The sequence below is a fragment of the Perca flavescens genome, chromosome 2 (assembly GCF_004354835.1).
Source record: "Perca flavescens isolate YP-PL-M2 chromosome 2, PFLA_1.0, whole genome shotgun sequence".
Classification (NCBI taxonomy): Eukaryota; Metazoa; Chordata; class Actinopteri; order Perciformes; family Percidae; genus Perca; species Perca flavescens.
This window is the reverse complement of record NC_041332.1, coordinates 4,401,926-4,418,567: the sequence shown is the minus strand read 5'-3', so window position 1 is coordinate 4,418,567 and position 16,642 is coordinate 4,401,926. Positions and strand designations below refer to the sequence as shown.

Here is a 16,642-nt window from a genome sequence, read left to right as displayed (position 1 = left end):
TATTGAATGGGGATAGTGGGTTGCCGAAGGGGTGAGATGGAAATAAATGCAGCGGACCTGTGGCGAAAATGTTGAGACTGACTCAACTTTTGGAGAAACGCAACCCTGAGTCACGCTGCGGTGGCCAATCATGTAACAGAGATCAGACTTTTCAGAGTGTTTTGAGACGGTGTGAGAAACCCGTACAGGAAACAGGAAACATCACTGCCTCTATCTCTGCCACAAGAATGTTTTAAAACCCCCAAAACAAACACTGAACTGCCCGGGAGTTTGTGGAACACCTAAATGTTTCCTTCAACAACAAAGCACTCGCTATATCTCGCTCATCTCTTTTCTTTCTCTCTTTCCCCCTGGGAAATTGGGTTCAGTCAGAAATGTCAAACTTTTTGGGCTGTTTATAGTGACACATTGGGAAGTCACACAAATGGGCTGTTTCAGTGACACTCCCAACGCTGCCAAAAAAAATCTGCAGATCACTTTCTTTGGTCTGAACGCAGCTTAAGGCCTATTACATGTCTATAGTGTCTACAGAACACAATATGTGTCGTTATTTTACCATGTATAAAAGGTTAATGAATGTTTCTATTTTGTCTGAAAAGTTTTGAGTTCATTATTAGTCACTTTGGTTATTTTTTTGTTTGTTTTGTAGGTAAGATTAGTTTATAAGTCAAAGACATCTGTAAATATGTGATTGTAAAATAAAATCTGTAAAATAAACCAGTTGTTGAACACAAGTCCTGAGTAAACAGTGACTTGAGCACCAAACACTGAACAGAAAAGCTGGGGCCTGTTGCACAAAAGTAGAATAAAGAAATCCAGGATAACTGAAAAAGCGCAGCTTGACTTAGTGTGGTCCGCTCATCGCGGCTTAATTGGTTGCACGTTTGCCGAGCCAGGATCAGACGGTGAAGCTATGTCCAGCCAGGAGTAGATAGCTGGGATAAGTGCTCGTTCACGGCTTCCTTAAATAGACCACGGTATCGATCACAGATTTACTGATGCAGAAATGGAAAAGACGTGTGCAGCATATGTTTCACCCGCTGAGCAGCAACTAATTATGGAAAATTATGAGGACGTGAAACATATAATATATATACTGTATAATATGCAAAAAGGGAAATACAGCCGTTATCAAACGGAAAAAAAGCCCCACAGACAATAGCGGACCGACTGAATACGTATGGATTCAAAAAAAATCTACTTAGTCTCTCCACGTTTTAATTGCTTTAATATGCTTGTTTTATGTGTTGGTTTTATTGCTATCTGTTTGTATGCGCTAAATGTGCTGGTTTTTGTGTAAAGTGTCTTTGAGTAGCCTGTAAAGCATTATATAAATAAAATGTTTTATTATTTTAGTCTACTTTGCCTTAAAAGTGAGCAAAGGGAATTCTTGTTCCTGGGAAATTTATAAGGACTAGGCTTAATTTCAAAGCTTATTCAAAATGCGAGAATATGTTTTACAACCATATGCACAAATCTCCGTAAGCTACTGTATGTCTAATTCTAAATATCTTTCTACAATTAATGTTCATACAGAAAAAACATGACTGGACAAAAACTAGAAAAAGAAGCGACTTCAATACACGCTGTAAGCATATCTGTAAAACAATGTAGCCTGTTATTATTCATGTTTTTTTTTTCTCACTCCCAAGATGACCAGTGACAGCACCAAAATAAAATAATTAAGAAGCTTTGTGGCATTCCAACACATTGTCACTCCCATTTGGTAAAAAAAAGGACGTTTGATCAGGTTAACTTTACATAACTATCAAGATAACATTACGTGTATTTGTATGATATAGGCCTAATACTTTCCCCTTGGTAATGTAGCCTATGAATTTCCATGAACACAATTATTAAATGCACGAGATATAAAAGTTAGGACAATTCCAAGGGCCCATGACTGACAGGGGCCCCAAAAAATAGGTAAAAACTAATTATTAAACTATCATCATTCAGTATATATATTTCAAATATAATAATAAAATTGACGATCTCTTTGTTTTTACTTGTTTTTGGCAGTAAAATTTAAATGACCATAAAGTAAACATCCATATTGACCGACCACCCCCCTGTATCTGCATGAAATGGTTTGATCCTGCCTTAGCGCACTGCGTGACGGTGTTTAGTTGCAGTCAGTAGATGCGCCAGAACTACAGTGACCACAATGTTGCCAAGTAACGTTAAATCAAAATCTGGTTTTCAAAAAAGGAAAGAGAGAAAATAGAGAGAGAGGAAAGGGTGTCAAACTGTAACCAAGTTTTTCACCAAGAAAAGTGGGTAGTCTGTGAGTGGTATTAACCTGTTGGCTTAATGTCCATAGTGAAATAAGCTAGCTAGCTACAGACTAGTGTTAGCCTACATTTAATCACCATTTAATCAGTGCAGGGAAAACATTTAGTAAGATATTCATATTAAATCATTGTCCCCGCCCCTTTTAGCAGACTTAACAACAGATGAGTCAGCAGCACCCGGGACTCCCCCTAACTGAGCCCCTCCCTGGCCCAGTGAAGAAGGTCAGCAACATAGTGTCCAATGACATTAGCCAGTTATTTGAGAGAAAAGTTTGGGTTTCCAGGAGTCCTTTGTTCTTATTCATACCTTTTAATTGGATGTCACTGGTACTGTTAGTTTGTTATGACCATATTCCAAACATCAAAACCTTTTGATTTAGTGATCACTTGATCTGTTTTGCAGCACTATAATAACCCTGGTGTGGAAATTCCATTTTACATGTCCACTTTATTTTCTTGTTGGCATATATGTGCAGCTAAGTTAAAAAAAAAAATCTGCTGTTTTCATTGTTTTGAGAGGATGTGGTTAATTTATTTTTGATTGAAAAGAAGAAGCAAGACAGTTGCAAGCCTTTAATTAGAGTTCTGTAAAGCTTTTGATGGGACAGTTAGGTCCTAGAGATGTGGTGACAACAGCTGCGCGGAGGGGGACCAATTAGATTTTTTTGTCATGGGGCCCAAAATTCCTGGCGGCGCCCCTGGCTTCTGCTATCGGTTGATAACTCAAACTTGGCGAGAACCTAGACACCCGTTTGATTACATGACTCATGCATTAGGCACCGTTACGGTCTTGTTCAGTAGTCTGGTGCACGGTCTCCTGGTGACAGCCTACCTATCACGTAACAAACACTTAACTTAACATAACTACTAAGATAACATGACGTGCATTTGTATGTGATATCCATCGATAATGTAATCTATTAATTTGTATCTACACAATCATCTAAGATGCACGAGAAATAAAGGCTTCTGGGATCGGTTGATAAGTCAAACTTGCCGAGAACCTAGACACCCGTTTGAACATAGACTCGCGCAGTAGCCTCGGTTACGGTCCTTACGGTCTCGTTCAGTAGCCTAGCCTAGCTACCACGTAGCAACATTCACTTCTCTAACATTTAACTTAACATAACTACCAAAATAACATTTTTGTATTTGTATGTGATGTACTGTACTTCCCCATCGATAATGTGTGAATTGCCGTGAACACAATCCCCTAAGATGCACCAGAAACAAGGCTCGGTTAATAACTCAAACTTGCCGAGAACCAAGACACCGCTTGCACGGTTACATTCGGTCTCGTACCACCACTCCAGTCCAGTGGAGGCGCTAATGAGCTAGATTACAACACACACAGTAGCAGAAGAATACCAGCTAAACAATGGCCATATATATATATATAATGCCAACGGCACGAATGAAGTAAAAGAAAAAAACAGGAGTGAGTCGGTTCATTGACGTATGGCACTCGATTCTCCCGGCTCAGTGACACGAGTCGGGTTAATTAACCGGCTCTTCGGTCAGTTCGTCAACACTAGGACAGCAGCGGAGGAAATTGCATTGACATATATATATATATAATGGACCAATAGACCCCGTGTCTCTGGACGGAGACCAGTGAAGGATATTAGAAGCACTTTTCCGGTGATCTCTTGCTTTACTGAGCAGCCTCCAACTGACAGAGACAACGTAGACGTGACGTTAGCAACGTGTCTGAAAGTGTGAAGTCTTCTGGTAGCTGTGCCGAGAGAAATCTCAATCATTCCCAATCTTACAGAGACGGAGAGTGTAGGTATATGTAAGGAGATAACATAGACACAGGCTAATTACTGATCACTAACATGCTAGTTAACATTAGTAATTAAACCTAAACAGATAATGGAAGTCGAAACTGCCTGTGAGCTTCTCCTGTACTATACGGTAATTCCTCTACTGTGTGACAGTAAGTCTCGTGGTTATGACCCAATCGTTAGCCTATTGTTATAAAAGCGTCTGCTACGGAGCCATAACGTGAGCTACAAGGTAATGGAGCCTTTAATACATTGTCGTGTTTCTTTAGAAATAAACAACGGACAAATAGAGTCTTTAAACGCTTCAGATGTAAAGTTATACGCAGTCAAGTGACGTAAAAAAAAAATGGCGGTCAGTGTAATGCTAACAGGAGGTGATCGCTTCGTAGCAACAAAATGGCGCCATCGGAGGTTCGCATTCTGAAGCGAAGCTTACCCCCCTTGGGAAATTGTAGCGTGGTGTCACAACGTCATATAGCCATGGTTGATGCTCCACGCCCCTAACCGGCAGCTGATTGGACGAACGCGTTACGTGGGTGTGTCTACTCGAGAATTTCAACAGAGTGTACTTCTACTGGATAGTCGCGTCGCGTTCAACGCGATTCATTTGCATAAAGCCGGGCATCGGCCAGTTTCTTGACGCGCAGCATTTTTTCAAATGTAGCGCCGCCTTCCCGATGATGTCGCTTGACGTCACCCATAGGAATAGAGCGGGGCGCGATGCGACAGAAGCGTCGCACGGACAAGTGGATCTGCACCGTTAGCCCATTTCCTCCGTATCGTCCCACTTTATACCATTAACATCTCAACAACTGCTGTAGTAGGATTTAAATCAAACTGGTGACAGCAATAGTGACAAGTAGCCTAATGCATGTTAATAAAATGAAGCAGAAGACATTCAGAAGACAACGGAATATCTGTTAAAACACGTTTATTTCGGATCAGAGCGTCAGCTGATTCAACACATCAGACTCCAGGATTAATCTTAGCCTGGCTGTTAGCCTGGCTGTTAGCCTGCTCTGGACCAGGCTAGCTGCAAAGAATAAATCGCCATGGTTACTTGGCTGGGTTTAATTCAAGCTGCTTTTGTGCAACCAAGTCAAAGCTAAATTCATCCAGGACAACCTGAATATCCCGGCTTAATCCCTTATCCTGGTTTTGTGCAACAGGTCCCAGGTTTACACAGAAGTTGTATTTTATTACGTGTACACTGTTTCCTGTTGCTGCTTCACAATAAAAGCTCCCTGTGTGTTTCACCAGTTGGATGCTTTTAATGTGAAGGAGCGGCAGGAGGAAATGGTTGTTTTCACCAGCAGTGATTGTGGAGGATGAATCGGTCTCACTTTTTTTTTTCCCAGTTGAGTGTGTGCATGCTTTTTGTGTGCGCGCGAGGTGAAAATAAGGAATTGTGCATATGCATTCTTGATACATGGCCGTCGGCTAAATGTGTCTACACCTTAAGAGGTACCTCAAACGTTTTTCATCCTCATATCTAAACCAGAGAATGTAACGGTCGCGGTTTTACACAACTCGTTAACGTGATTGTGGAGGATGGTGGAGGCAAAGCTGTGTTCCTGGAAGAGACGCTGCCGCCGGCCCCGGAACTCTCCGCCTCCCGCTGCCACTGGAGCTCAGATTGCAGGTCGAAGGCGGCATATTTAAATATCATAAAACACATTCTCACCTGTGAAATGTTATCCCTTGCTGTTTTTCCTTTCATTCAAACATCCATAAGCAGCACAAAAGTCCAGCATATCCATATTGATCTGAATGCAGGAAATTAAGTCGTTGAAACTTCCCTGGGGGAGGACACCCTGACCCCCCCACTATGATATGGCACCCCCTTCCCCAAAGGCCAAGTCCAGCCAATATATATATACAGTACAGTTTACCCAGTACAATACATTAGACTACACCACTGTATTGAAGTTCTTAAATAAGTATTTTGGTCGAGTGGCTCTACATCCATGGTGGTATTGGAAGGATTTCATTCTCGCATGTTTTCTTTTGTTGTTCATGATCAAAAATCACCCCCAACCCCCTGTCTGCTTTTTTCAATCGCACCCTGGAAAAAAAGCAACAAAAATGTTGAAAAAGCAGCTTAAATCTTGCCTTTGGCACCGTATCGGTTAGTGCCAGCTCTGATCTTTCTTTTCAACAGTAAATGAATCTACTAACATGTATATTGTGTGTGTGTCACAGCTGGATATTTATCATAAAAACACCACATCAATGAGCCAGACTGTTGCAGTGGCTGACCTGTTCATCCCCATGAATACACACGCACTGCCGTTAGGAAAACTCTAATTTAAAGAGCAACAATTATGTAAAAGCCTTTTATTTTACAAAACCAGATGTAGGTCAGAGATTATCTGCTCGACCTCGTGAACGACGGGACTGAATTTTACCAACACACAAAAAAAGTTGAAAAAAAACAAAAAACTGCTCCGTATGATTTACAAAACTTAATGTGGGACCCCAGCGGTAATCCAGGGACCATGTCCCCCTTTGTCCCCCTCAGAGTCTCTGTGTGTCCAGCGACTGAACTCGGGGACTACTTCTTGGCGTACGTGATCTTCATGGCGCAGGTGGCTGTGATGCGGAAGCCTTGCAGTGCGTCTTTAGCCACGCCCGCCTGCGTCTCGCTCTCAAACTCCACGAAGGAGATGTCGTGTTTCCCCGGGACCAGTCGCACCTCTTTGAAACCGGGAAACCTGCAGAGGACAAAAAAAACACACAAAGAAACCCTGTCAATACTAATCTTTATTTATAGAGAGCTTTTCACAAGCTACGTTACAAAGTGCTCCACAAAACCGACAAAAAAAAACGTAGAAAAAACACCAAAGACAATGTATAACGCGCCAAAAATATTGTACAGTGCTGCTCATGAGTATAGGAACCCATGCTAAAGTTGATTAAAAAGAGGAATAAAAAAAAAAAAAAAAATCTTTTGGAAATTGATCTTAATGCCTTAATTTGAAAGAAGAAAAAAAATTAGGAAAAATCCAGTTTGAAAGATGATTTTTTTATTCCTCTTTTTAGTCAACTTTGGCATGGGGTCATAAACTCATGAGCAGCGCTGTATAAAACAGAATAGAGAGAGAGAGAGAGAGAGAGAGAGAGAGAGAGAGAGAGAGACACAGACAGAGAGAGAGAGACACACACACAGAGAGAGAGAGAGAGAGAGAGAGAGAGAGAGAGAGACACAGACAGAGAGAGAGAGACACACACAGACAGAGAGAGAGCGAGACAGAGAAACTCACTGGTTGAACAGCATGGAGAGCATCATCTCGTTGGTCTCTTCAGGCAGGTTGTTGAGGAACAGGATGTAGTTCGGTGGGTTGTCCACCACCTGATTGGACGGCAGAGATCCCGTGTTACGAGTGCCACAACAAATCAAATCAGCTCAGCGCACACACGTTGACGTTGCTGCGTTTAGTTGCTCAGAAACTGCAGACTCCTACAAGCCTAGTATTGCATTAGTTTTGACGAGTGAAAGGAGTCAACACGACGTGAGAAGATGTTACTGTTGTGCTGTATCTCCTGAGTGAGTTAGAGCAGAGGAAGAGTTGGAGGTTGAGGAAGAGTAAAGTGTGATTTATGGTCCTGTGGAGGATCCGTGCGGAGCTTTCTCCGTAGCTACGCAAGTGGCCTGAAGTTTAGACTTGACTGTTGGTGTGTGTGTGTGTGTGTCAACCTCTAAGAGAATAGGCATGTGTGTGTGTGGCGTGTGTGTGTGTGTGTGTGTGTGTGCGGACGTAGGGAATGAGTGTGTGTGGGGAGTGAGTGTGAGTGTGTGTGCGTCAGGAGTGTGTGTGTGTGGGTAGTGAGTGTGAGGGGTGCGAGTGTGTGTGTGCAGGGAATGAATGTGTGCGTGGGGTGTGTGTGTGTGTGTGTGTGTGGTAGAGGGAGTGAGAAAGTGACGGTGATTATCTATCTCAAGTATTCTATATACAGTTTAAGGATTGTAGACTTACTTTTCCCACATTTGTAGTGTAAAGTAGGGCCAAAAATGCTCCACTGTATTTTTGTATCCATATTCAAACAGGACCCCGGTAACAAAAACTAGCAGATTAATTTGAGCTGCTGTGGACAGTCTCACCTGGACAGCAGCGGAGTTGACAGGCGCCGCTGATCCCTGCAGACAAACACAAATAACCACAGTCAAAAATCACCACAACATCTGCCTTCATTCTTACAGAACACGTGGACGAAGCTTACGCACAGATCAGTATCACAACTAACTTATTTTAATTTACTAGACTGAAAGGGTTCATCTCTTTTTGAAATTGCAATATAAAGCCATGTATCAGGAAGGAATAGAATCGGGACAAAAGCACATCGTTCCAGCTCTTAGTATCGATCTGTGTATGAGAAGAGGGATTCAGACAACCACTTCTTTTTTTTTGAATGTAAGAAGCATGAAGAGACAGGGAATGGTGACCCATCTGATGGTTAACTTTTATGAACCTAAACTGAACGCTGCCGACTCACCGCTGCCGGTTTCTTCATTAGGCTGACTGCCGACACCTCCTGAGCTTTCTTCTTCTTGTCCTTCTTCTTCTCCTTGTCGCCGTACGTGCCTTTCACCTTGGCGATGACCTCGGAGTCAGTCTTCGCGTACTGTATCCTCTGGAAAACAATAGTAAGATGTTATACGTTTCTGCAGCTGCATGAAGCAACAGTAGAGTTGGGTTTCCTTTGAGTTTCCTCCGATACCGGTGCTAACGCGATTCTTTTAAAAACGACAGTCGGCGACATTACAGAACGGCTCGTTTATCGCTAAGGCCATGTGGGCAAAATGTAATGATTTATTATGTAGTAACTTATAACAACAACAACAAAAAAAACTCACTTGAAGCACTGAAATTATATTAAAAAAAATATTATTATAATTTTTAGGTAGCCTGGGTAGACCCTGACAAACTTCCGGTAAATTGGAGATTTTGCTCTCCAAGTCCATCTGGCCAAGAGCCCATTTCCAATTTTTCCACAAAAATGACAAAAAGCATGCAGTAATACAGTCAAATATATTTGACTTTTTCATGGACACAAAAAGCATGTCAATAAACTATACATGTCCGTTAAATACAGCCAGCGTTACACTAAAAAGAAAACTGTCTGGGTGATGGGTGTTTGAACGGGCTGACGTGAGTCGAGTGCAGATGTGAGTCGCGCATGCTCAGATTTAAAACGTTTTACGGCATAACGCCAAGGGATCCGGATCACGTTTTAGCTATCTAGGATTGTTTGATGGCTAACGTTAGCTCAAAACGCCATTCAAGTGACAGCCTTTGTTGTGTTTGATTGCTAACTTGTAGCCAGCAGTGAACAAACTTCGTTATGTAGGTCAATTTTTATTGTGTTGACATTACAGAAGTCTCTCGTTAGCAGGTTCTTGGAGGCTACTTCAGCCTCTAATCTAGAACTGATATCAGGGATTATGCCATGAAAATGTGATGCCTTACGCTAAATAATAAATTACTGCTACATAATGTACCTATCCCGTTATTCTGTGTAAAACAGATCTGCGTGAAATCTGGTCATTGTCACAAACTGACACATGCGCAACTCACATCTGCACTCGACTCACATCGGGTAGTGACACGGTGTAAACAAACCCAGCGCCAGTGTTCCTACCATGGGCTTGTTGTAGAACGGGAAGCCCTGAAGTTGCCTCAGTGCGTTGGTGGCGCCGGCGAGCTCTTTGAAGACGACAAAGGCCTGTCCCCTCATCTTCGCCGTCTTCATGGCCACGATGTCGATTATCTGACCGAACTGAGAGAAGAGCGCGTAGAGCGAGCGCTTCAACTCTGCCGGAGGAAAGACCCGAAGCAGAATAGATCGTTAACACATCACAGAGGCTGGAACCAGAGGAATCGGATTGGTGTTATACAGGAAGACAGACAGCTCTACTGAGGATAATGTTTATTTTTTAGTTTATACACACACACACGATATGTGAATAAATGCACTTACCTTCTTTCTTGACTTTATCATTGATATTGTTGATGTAAATCGTGTGATTTGGTCGGATATCCATGGTGGCGTCTGACCAAACAGAAAGAGAGCACGTTAACATCTTCATTTACAGACATCCTTTTTTGTTTTTTAAGCTTAGCAACACACACACACACACACACACACACACACACACACACACACACACACACACACTAATATACCGGTATTTACATTAATTTCCCATAAACCCTTCCTGCCAACCAGCATTGGGTTTGTTTTGTAGACGAGCGACTGAAGAACAAAAACCTGTTTTAAATTGCTGTTATATCTATTATTTACTACCAACATTTAGGCTAACGTTACTAGCTAGGTTGAATGGAATCTGAACTAGGCTATGCCCAGAAAGCCTCAATACAATTGATATTATCGCATAAATACCCACAAAGAAGAGTCTAACTGGAGCTAATGCACAAAACTAACAATGCTATCATTATCATGTCCCATTCCAATAGTTTGTTTAACGTTTTGGTGAGGTTTAACGCTCAGTTTAAGCTAATATTAGCAAACGTGACGTTAGGTCAACGCAGGCTCATTCACAACGTTAGCCTAGCATCCGTTAGCTAACTAGCTATTTAGCTAACTGTTTCTTGTATTTTTTAAGTAGTGTGACGCAGTGGTATCTGATATAGACACGACTCTTTACGCGTTTATAATCCGTCCCCAGCGGCCCAGTAAAACTACAGACGGATAAATATAAAGACCAAACTGTATTACTGTATACATATTAAACTCACCTCTCTCCACACCGCTCATATGAAACAGGAAGCGCCGGTTGCTGTTTTAAGGAGCTTTTCCCTCTAGCGCCCCCAGCAGGCCGGGAGGTGGAACTACAGGCCAGATCTCACATGTTTACACAACCTGATCAATCAGTGATCTCCTCAAAGGAGTGATGTCTTCAAGATTACTTAAAGGTCCTATAACCCTAATACTGTATCTGAAGTCTCTTTTATATAGACCTTAGTGGTCCCCTAATACTGTATCTGAAGTCTCTTTTATATAGACCTTAGTGGTCCCCTAATACTGTATCTGAAGTCTCTTTTATATAGACCTTAGTGGTCCCCTAATACTGTATCTGAAGTCTCTTTTATATAGACCTTAGTGGTCCCCTAATACTGTATCTGAAGTCTCTTTTATATAGACCTTAGTGGTCCCCTAATACTGTATCTGAAGTCTCTTTTATATAGACCTTAGTGGTCCCCTAATACTGTATCTGAAGTCTCTTTTATATAGGCTTTAGTGGTCCCCTAATACTGTATCTGAAGTCTCTTTTATATAGACCTTAGTGGTCCCCTAATACTGTATCTGAAGTCTCTTTTATATAGACCTTAGTGGTCCCCTAATACTGTATCTGAAGTCTCTTTTACATAGACCTTAGTGGTCCCCTAATACTGTATCTGAAGTCTCTTTTATATAGACCTTAGTGGTCCCCTAATACTGTATCTGAAGTCTCTTTTATATAGACCTTAGTGGTCCCCTAATACTGTTTCTGAAGTCTCTTTTATGTAGACATTAGTGGTCCCCTAATACTGTATCTGAAGTCTCTTTTATATAGACCTTAGTGGTCCCCTAATACTGTATCTGAAGTCTCTTTTATATAGACCTTAGTGATCCCCTAATACTGTTTCTGAAGTCTCTTTTATGTAGACATTAGTGGTCCCCTAATACTGTATCTGAAGTCTCTTTTATATAGACCTTAGTGGTCCCCTAATACTGTATCTGAAGTCTCTTTATATAGACCTTAGTGGTCCCCTAATACTGTATCTGAAGTCTCTTGAGATGTCTTCAAGATTACTTAATATTTCTCAATCAGGGCGTGGAAGAAGTATTCAATTCAATTCAATTTTATTTATAGTATCAATTCATAACAAGAGTTATCTCCAGACACTTTACAGATAGAGTAGGTCTAGACCACACTCTATAATTTACAAAGACCCAACGATTCCAGTAATTCCCCCAATAAGCATTCAGTGCGTGTATTCAGATCCTTTACTTCAGTACAAGTGTAAAAAAAATATTCATCCGCACCTTACTCCTCTGTATATCTATGTTTATTTACTGTCTGTTTATATAAGGGTGTTTACTGTAAATATGTTTGTTTTATTACTATTATTATTATAACTAATTCCATTTTTTTCTATTTCTTATACTTTATGTATATATGTTTTCTCCTATGTCTACTTAATGTGTTTTTGTGTTATTCTGATGTGTTTAATTTATTTTCTTTTGAGCTGCTGTAGCACAGGAATTTCCCCAGTGTGGTATTAAGTCTATCTTATCTTATCTTATCTTAATACTCTGTCATAAGTACAAATCCTGCATTGAAAATGTATTTAAAGTATTAAAAGCTAAAGTATTCAATGCAGAAAGTGTAAAGGATCCAACCAGTTGTGTGTTTAATGGTCTGATCATCTCAGCTGGACTTGTAGCCGTTATATTGTCGGCTAGTTTACTTTTAGAATAAAACATCAGATTTTAGTAACTAAAGTAACTAGTAACTAAAGCTGGAACAGATGAATGTAGCGGAGTAACTAAAGTAACTAGTAACTAAAGCTGTAACAGATGAATGTAGTGGAGTAACTAAAGTAACTAGTAACTAAAGCTGTAACAGATGAATGTAGCGGAGTAACTAAAGTAACTAGTAACTAAAGCTGGAACAGATGAATGTAGCGGAGTAACTAAATTAAGTAACTAAAGCTGTAACAGATGAATGTAGCGGAGTAACTAAAGTAACTAGTAACTAAAGCTGTAACAGATGAATATAGTGGAGTAACTAAAGTAACTAGTAACTAAAGCTGTAACAGATGAATGTAGTGGAGTAAAAAGTCCAATATTTCTTTAATTTAATAGAAGTAGTAAGTGGCATGAAAAGAAAAAGATTCAAGTAAAGTACAAGTAGCTCAACATTTGGACTTAAGTACAGTACTGGAGTAAATGTACTTTAGTTACATTCCACCACTGATTTTAAATGCAGGACTTATACTGTAACGTAGTGTTTTCACAGTGGTATTAGTACTTTCACTGCCATACTGCTGAATATTTCTTCCACCACTGCATGTGTATTTTTGACAGTTTTTTCCCCCATGTTTATAATCTATTACTCCAATACTCAGATGTGTGTTTTTTGTCTTCTCCTGGCTCCCGTACGGCTGTAATGTTTTTATCAGCCGAGCTAACAGGCTAACAGACTCCTGACAGTGGCCATGGATGTGAGCCGGTTTACACCGGGACGGCGACACTGTGTCCCCAGACAACGATAACAACTGTCTACGGCGGCGACCCTCTTCTCCCCCTCGCTATCTGCCTACTCTGTGTTTAAGTCCATCGGGTTATCTTGGTCGACTTTTGCCCTCTTTATCCCCGCAGCGCCTACATGCTAACTAGCTAGCCTGGTTAGCTAGCTATAAATCAGCGTCGCTCAAAACTAAAAAGCTAACAAACTAACCGCGGGACTGGACGGACGGATATGTGCAATGGCATCGGTTCGGGTGGCTGTCCGGGTCAGACCCATGAACAGACGGTGAGTTAAAGACAACAACACGGCTTTGTTTAACGCCAGACAGACATAGAAAGTATATTGTCAGAATGTCGTAGTTTTGTAATGCTAACTGAGGTAGCTAACTGTTAACGGTTGACCGGCTCCATACAGATGGAACGTCAGCCGTTGGTAGTCGGACGGGTGTTTTTAAATTCATGAATGGACTCCGGAATATCATTTCTTCAACGTTTTAAAGGTTGTTATAATGGTGAAATAATGCCATTTAAAGTGAGCGTTTTAACCTCATGCCTTTTTGAATTTCACTGTGGTGGCTTTCTGCAGCAACAGCAGGTGTTCATTCTGTGTTTTAGACACAGGCTGCCTAAATGTTACTGATGAATATCCAAAGTAGCCTATGTATCGTCTAAATGTAGTTAAAGTAAACATATTTTTTTGTGCTTGGGGGCTAATAGTAGTAGTAGTAGTAGTAGTAGTAGTAGTAGTAGTAGTAGTAGTAGTGGTGGTAGTATATAACTTTATTGTCCCCGTGGGGCAGTTTTTGCGGCACAATCGCAAGGCACTTCATTAAAGGACATCCGACATATGATACAAATAAATAGTCCCTGCATCAGACACCGACAGGCATAACATGAAGAATATACATCACACACTACGATACACTACACACCCTTGGGTATGACCAGGCCAGCTGGACGACTGGCTTATTCTGAATGATTTAAGGCTTTTATGGCTTGTGGTACGAAAGAGAATTTGGATCTGTTCTTGATCAAAAGGGGTAGGCAGAAACGACGCATAGATGGCAGTAGTTTAAAAGGAGGTGTGTGTGTGTGTGTGTGTGTGTGTGTGTGTGTGTGTGTGTGTGTGTGTGGTCACATACAATGTTATTGGCCTTCCTCACCAGTCTGTCTTTGTAAATGTGTTCAATGCTCGGTAGTGTTATCCCAAGTAACTTGCTGGCAGTTAAAACTGTTTTTTCTGATTGTCTTTTTCTGAGACTCATTGGGCATTTCCGAACCAGCAGATAATACAGCAAGTTAAAACACTTTGAATAAAAGCAGTATAAAACATTTGGAGCATTTTGTTATTTACATTAAAAATGAGCAGTTTCTTTAAAAAGTACATTGTTTGCTGTGTCTTATATCAGTCCAAGAGTCCCATTTAAGCTTGTTGTCCAGTACAATGCCAAGGTATTTGTAGTTTGTAACAATCTGAATGGCCCCACCATTGATAAAAGTGAGGAGTGTTAATATCACATCCAGGGGCCAGACCTCCAGTTCAGTGACATGTTTTTATTTAAGAGAAAAGTCAAATATCTTTGACTGTACTACTGCATGTCTGATATAGTCTTCTCCCTTACGGTTTGGTCGACATAAAGCCTGAAACAAGTTCCTTTGCCATCATTGATTTTATTTTTATTTTTTTTTAAACGACAAAACATTGAGAAAAAAAACCCACTGGAAAAGCCCCCCCAAAAAGAAAGAAAGAAAGAAAGAAAGAAAGAAAGAAAGTGTTTAAAAAAAGTGGCAAGGGCGCCCAGATAGCTCAGTTTGTAAACCGGGTAGTTGTGTTGTGTCTCTTGGTGGGTTTTTGTGTCTCTGTAGTTGTGTTGTGTCTCTTTGTAGTCGTGTTGTGTCTCTTTGTGTGTTTTGTGGCTCTTTGTAGTCTGACACCTGAGCAGGTAATACATGAATAACACTCAGAAACTTAAAGACAAAACTTCCAAAAAAATCTACAGTCATTTAGATCTGACAAAAAGACTTTAGTTAGTTAGTTACATTCAGTTGGCTTAGGGTGCTGCACCTAAACCTTATAATGGCTGAACTGCTCTGACTGAAACATAATATCAAGGATGTTGTTGAGCCTGAGAAAAAACCGGGGCGGAGACTCGTACACGACTAAGCAAACATCTTGCCCTGCTCTTACAATTCATGTTCAGCCATGTGGACTTTAATTATGTCAGCAAGGTTCGTCTGGAAACATAAAGACAATCCCGACATCACAAGTTCAACAGCAGAGCCTCGTTCAGACTCCTAAAGTATATTTGAACTGGTTTCAAGTTTTAGTTTGCAGGGACCCTTCGTTGTCCAGAGATACAGTAACAGATATGTGTGTAAAATAGTTTACAGGACATCTTTTTATTTTTTGGAAGTTTTGTCTTTAAGTTTCTGAGTGTTATTCATGTATTACCTGCTCAGGCGTTTCCAACGTTTTAGACACAGATGTGGTGATAGTAACGGTCCAAAGTGATGTGAAAAAGATGCAAAAACTACAACAAAGAGACACACAAACTGACTGCAAAGAGACGCCACATGACCACAGAGACCCAAAACAACAACAAAAAGCGTACAAAAACGTCGGAAAAAGCTACAAATTTACAAAAAGGTGACAATTGTCTGAGAAAGCCACAAAAAAGTCTGAACAAAAATGAGGAAAAAAGCTATCAAAATGTTTAAAAAAAAAAAAAAAAGACTGATACTTTTTTATAATGCACCAGGTTAGGTTAGATTACATTCAACTTTGTCATTGTTCGGAGTACAAAGACCAACCAGAAGGGCAAAAAAGCAGAAAAGTGCAATGCAATATACAAGGTATAGACCAGTGGTGCATAGACAGGACAAGAAATCTAGTGCTGTGTTGACCGTAGTATACAGTTGGTTTACAGAAGGTGGTTTAGAGTAATATAAATTTATATATAAATATGTGCAGTGTATTAGCAATTAACTTATAATTAGGGCTATGTAATATGAACAACATGTACAGATATGTGCAATGTAGTAGCAGGAACATTATAATGACGACAACAACAACAACAGATATATGCAGTGTATTATAAGAAAAACTGAATAAATATGGGTATTCATTGTAGTGCAGAAACGCTAACATTATAGGAGTAGTGAGAATAAGTGTATGTGCAGGATGAATAGTATGAAGAGCAGCAGAATATGGCTAAGTGTAGTTACAGTATGTACACATTTAATCACATTTATGGTAAAAAGGCAGATATTAAAAGATCAAATTCATGGTTTTGAAAAATCGATATG

General features: G+C 40.4%; 2 protein-coding genes across 9 annotated transcripts in view; one reads left to right on the top strand and one right to left on the bottom strand.

Annotated features, from left to right (window-relative positions):
- Window positions 1–6,403: 6,403 nt before the first annotated feature.
- snrpb2 (small nuclear ribonucleoprotein polypeptide B2) lies at window positions 6,404–10,941 on the bottom strand. Of its 2 annotated transcripts, none has more exons than XM_028591458.1 (7): window positions 10,840–10,941; window positions 10,061–10,132; window positions 9,722–9,894; window positions 8,576–8,713; window positions 8,184–8,219; window positions 7,345–7,433; window positions 6,404–6,795 (listed from the first exon to the last, which is right to left on the bottom strand). In XM_028591458.1, exons 1-7 carry the CDS (start codon window positions 10,856–10,858, stop codon window positions 6,636–6,638), a joined length of 687 nt encoding a protein of 228 aa, XP_028447259.1. In that variant the 5' UTR covers window positions 10,859–10,941; the 3' UTR covers window positions 6,404–6,635. The 2 variants fall into 2 exon arrangements, with proteins under 2 accessions (XP_028447259.1, XP_028447267.1); XM_028591466.1 differs by lacking the exon at window positions 10,840–10,941 and adding an exon at window positions 10,277–10,367.
- A 2,323-nt stretch (window positions 10,942–13,264) lies between these two features.
- Window positions 13,265–16,642, top strand: part of kif16ba (kinesin family member 16Ba) — a 67,247-nt gene continuing 63,869 nt past the window's right edge. For all 7 annotated transcript variants that reach the window (XM_028591447.1, XM_028591439.1, XM_028591431.1 and 4 more), the window contains exon 1: window positions 13,265–13,622. In XM_028591447.1, coding sequence (XP_028447248.1) covers window positions 13,576–13,622 — 47 coding nt within the window. In that variant the 5' untranslated portion in view covers window positions 13,265–13,575. The remainder of the gene's footprint in view (window positions 13,623–16,642) is intronic.